A 4,511-nucleotide genomic window follows, 5' to 3' on the forward strand; every position below is an offset into this window, starting at 1 on the left:
GACTACAAATTTCCAGCAGCCTATTGCAGTTGACATTCCTATGAGTCTATAAAAATTAAATCTAGCTCCTTCAAAAGTGTCATGCACCGTTAAATATATGAGACTTCAACCAGTGCTGATTCTGGTACACAGCCAGAGTTATGGAGTTAAGAAAATGAAAACAAACAAATATAGAAGTGTATAGAAGAAATAAAATATTTATCAAATGTAACCTTTCAGGAATTAAGGTTTTACAGATCATTAAAACATGCTGAACAGGTAGTCACCTATTTTGAAGCTCCTCTGAGTTTACAGAATTATAGCGACATTCTTCAGTTGCTGACTGCATACCTGCTAAGTAGAAAAAAAAAACAGAAAAATCAAACTGCTTGGAATAAAAGGTCAGTGTGGTTCAAACAGTATGTTCTAGCATATAAAACTGATTTTACTAGTGTGCTGCTGCAGAACAAACTATTTCTGTACAATAATTTTATTCTTAAACATGCCTAAAAAAATTTAAAAGTTTCTTAACATAGGCATTTTGGCAATGAAAGAAGTCAGATCACAGCAATTTGGGATAAGAGCTGTTAAGAGGAAATTGCAATGCCTGATGCATTTAATTCTAATCTCTCTAACATATATTCTTCTACAGATAACCACACAAACATTTGTTTTCACTTGGCAATGTTCATAAAGAATAAAGAAAAGAAAAAAAAAGAAAAAGAAAAAAAAAAGAGTATCACAGTACAGGGAATTACAATAGAATTGGTGCCTAGCTAAAGAACAGTATATCCAAAATACAAGAAAGAAGAAAAAGGCAGGATATGGGGACCTTTCTGTTCTCCATCCATACTCTCTTGAAATCAAGCTATCAGCTTTGCCAATTTCGGTCACAAAATGGGGGATTGTTCCCGTTTTTGTAATAATCCACAGATATTTCTCTTTCATGTTTCCTCTCCTGTCTTAAAATTGTACTAGAGGACAAACTGAATATGTTGAATTGTCAAGCAAAAAAAAAAACCACAAAACACCAAACAACCAAAAAAACTCTAAATCCACTAGGACTGGAAAAGAAACAGAAATGCACAAAAAAAAAAAAAAAAAAGCAAAAGGCACAGGAGATCTGCCAGGACCTTCTATATGAGAAGAAATCATATAGTCCAACACTGAACTACGGCTCTGGAAATTATTTCATGACATTGAAGAGGAATTAGCATTTATCATTCTTAATGGGAAGGTAAGACAGGAGTCCTCCCCTGTGTTGTATGTTGTAATATGGTGCTAGCAAAACAAATGTGAAGTAACCACAGTACCTTCTTCATCTACAGAAACACTGCGTATTATGACAGGACTGGAGTACGCTGGCAGCATCAGAGGTAAATTAGATGGCACAGCATAGCCACAGGGGACAGGAACAGAATACCCACTGGACAGGTTTGGACTTGCACATTCATCTTGAGGACTTGGTTCTGGTGATGAGGATGGGTCCTTGTCTTGGATGGGTGAGATATTTATGACTGAGTAAGGATTTACTTTGGCTGGAGTGCCTTGTGCAGCAGGTTCTGATGTTTGTAGCTTCTCATCGTTTTCTAAATTATCAGCCCCTTTTGCTGAAAAATTAAACAAAAAAAAAGTTTTATTTTTCATACCTGTTCAAGCTGCTTAATATTGCTCTTTGCAAATATCCTAAACATTTGTATATTCCTTATTATACAAGCTGCTTACAATCTGACTCACAGAATTCCCACGCAGCAGTGCTGTCCTCCCCTTTTTCCAGATAAGGAATGCAAGAGCACCAAAAGAAGCTGGGTTACAAGGATGTCTCTGGAAAAACAATGACTGGATTCTAACTCGTGAATAGGAGGATTTCTGATAAGTAGCTAGGGTCCTCTTTTGCTTGTCATAAGCAAAGAGCTCAAAAGAGCCTTAAATCCTCAAAGTGAAACTCTGGATTCTAGGTGAATTTGGATCTTATAAAGACAAACACAAGAAACATTTTAGAAATAGCCATGAGGGAAACTCCTCAAAGAACAGTTCTGAAAATGTTCTATTAAGGAAAGGGGAAAGAAAATAACTTCAAGTTTTCCTCTTTGAAAACAAATTATTTTCTGTTACAAAAGGTTTCTGGTATTTCTTGAGACAAGCTGAGGTACAGCAGAACCAAAGGCCCCTCTGAAGTGAGCTGCAGAACTGCATCCCAAGCAGTCAAAAGTTTTTGAGCTGTAAATGCAACCTGACAAAAGGGAATTTTCAGGGAAAGATGGTGTTTAAGTTCCAGGCTGTCAAACTGCACACAAACTCTTCACTTGAAGAGTCACCTATCTTTAATTGCCATGAGCACAAGGACTCCACTTACAAAAGGAAACTGGATCCATGTCAGCAAAATCAGATGTTCTCAATTTCAGCAGAACATAGCAATTTCCAGACTACACCTCAGCACTAGGAACATCTGCATGTAACAATCGTCTTAATGTTTAATAAGACTTCTGCTTATGAACAAAATACATACATTCAGACTCCACTTATTTTTATGCCCAACAACTTAAGATCAGCAACTAGCAAGCTTAGCTGTGATAGCAGTTTAACTCAAGTCATCCATATGCCATCAGAGCTGCAAGGGCACAAAGTTTTCCTTGAATATGTCACTGTGACTGACCAATCCATTGGTTTGGATGGTACTCTTGGATGAGAGCCTTCACGGGAACTACATGTGATGCCTTCTGAATCTACTATGAGTGTAACTAGCATGAATATTCAAAATACTTGTATGGTATTTCCATGGAAACCTAGTATTTTTATTGCAAGAAAAAGCATCTTGTAATCACTCTTGACTATTTAGCCTAGTGGGGGCACAGGCCAAAAGGATGACTTACCTGTGGCATTGGCCTCTTGGTGCTCTATGTTATTATCAGGACCAGGAAGAGGTGGCACAAGAGCTTGCCTGTCTGCTTCTGGTATCTCATCGCCACTGTCAAAGTCAAACTGTTCTCCTTCATCCTCCTCTTCATCACTCATACCCATGGCTTTTGGTTCATGCTCTAGAACTGTGCAAGAAAGACATGCTTTTGGTTGTTTGCTCTTAATAATGATTTCATAGGACCAGTAAGTGTTCCACATCACTAATGAAGCTTATACAATGAACCCTTAGATTTTTAGGTTACTGAAAGAGAACAAAAGCTCCTTGACATGCTGGTGACGTCATGCAGTTTTCAGTAAATCCTTTAGTGTAAAACAATGCAATTACTTGGATAGCAATTATGAAGTGATAATGCAAATACCCTTGCTTTGGTCATAGTGAACCAAAACCAAAAGCATTTTTAGGAAAACACTTAAGTAGCTGATTCTTTAAACAACAAAAGTTCATAGATTAATTTCTTTGGACAGGGACCTTGGGACCTAAGTTATATAAAATTTAAGTCATTTTCATTTCTAACTCAAGCTTCTAATTCTGTGCTTTAACAGTGTCAAAATGCCAGTGACAGTAACTTTCTTTACATGCACCATGAGCAGATTTTTTTCCTGTTCCAGTGTGAGAGAGTTTTAAACCAACGAGCTTCTGCAACATGCTGTTAGCCCTATTACCACTCACAAGGTGCACTTTGGGGGGGACACACTGACTTTTCAATTCTTACCTTTGAAGAAGTAATGGCTGAAATAATTACACCCTAATATGGAGCATGGTTTCAGTTGGTATTTTTTTTCGTCTCTGCTGGCAAAGATGCTGCAGCACAGATTTGGCACCACACATGGGGCTGGGGAGGGGGAGCAGAAAGCAGTACTGGGCAGTTCCCCTCCATGCAACTGTTCTTACTCACAGGAGCCTGGAGAACCCACAAAGATTTAAAGCTGCTCACTGCCTTACCTACTGCTGGGTTTTGCATGGGTTCACATCACAAGAAGCTTGCCCTCAGCAGCCAAAGCTTCTGTCAGGGACACTGCACAGAGCAGGCATAGCCAAAACAGCTGCAGGGAGGGGTGCCCAAACCCATCCTCCTCCTCCCTGATTCCAGAAGCCTTCATTGCAGCTGCCCCCCCAAGAAAAGTGCTTCATCCCTCCCTCCCCAGCTCTGCCTTAGCTGCACTCCCCTTCTGGGAGAGAGACTCTTATCAGAGGTCCACGTGAGGCAGCAGTGTCGTCTGTGGTAATTTTTGACCCAGCCGACCTTCCTCCCAAGGTCTTCCTCAAACCCATGATCAATACCTAACTTTTACACAGGTGTTCAACAAGGTATTTTCATTTTTTTTTTAAAAAAAACCATGTAACTATAGCATAAAAATACACACCAAAACAGGTAAATCTATAAATACACCAATATGTTATAAAAACATACACGAGGTTGACAGGGTTGCCCCCAGTCCCTGTTCAGGTAACACAATATGAAAAACAAAGTCTTGTAGGGATGATGTGATCTCCTGAGTCACGATGATATTATCAGCTTTCCTACTATCCAGGACGTGTTTTGTGTTTTTATGATAAAACCCACACAAACCACAGCTCTGGAGTGCTTAGATTGTCATGGTAATCAGCATTC

General features: G+C 39.1%; 1 protein-coding gene across 1 annotated transcript in view; it reads right to left on the reverse strand.

Annotated features, from left to right (window-relative positions):
* ARHGEF10 (Rho guanine nucleotide exchange factor (GEF) 10) overlaps positions 1-4,511 on the reverse strand; it is a gene marked incomplete at its 3' end in the record, with an annotated part of 59,830 nt that overhangs the window by 41,081 nt on the left and 14,238 nt on the right. Inside the window, exons 2-4 of the mRNA XM_008946853.1 lie at positions 2,853-3,023; positions 1,293-1,589; positions 267-333 (exon numbers count right to left, since the gene is read on the reverse strand). Coding sequence (XP_008945101.1) covers positions 267-333; positions 1,293-1,589; positions 2,853-3,023 — 535 coding nt within the window. The remainder of the gene's footprint in view (positions 1-266; positions 334-1,292; positions 1,590-2,852; positions 3,024-4,511) is intronic.

Source organism: Merops nubicus, unplaced genomic scaffold (assembly GCF_000691845.1).
Source record: "Merops nubicus isolate BGI_N331 unplaced genomic scaffold, ASM69184v1 scaffold9359, whole genome shotgun sequence".
NCBI lineage: Eukaryota > Metazoa > Chordata > Aves > Coraciiformes > Meropidae > Merops > Merops nubicus.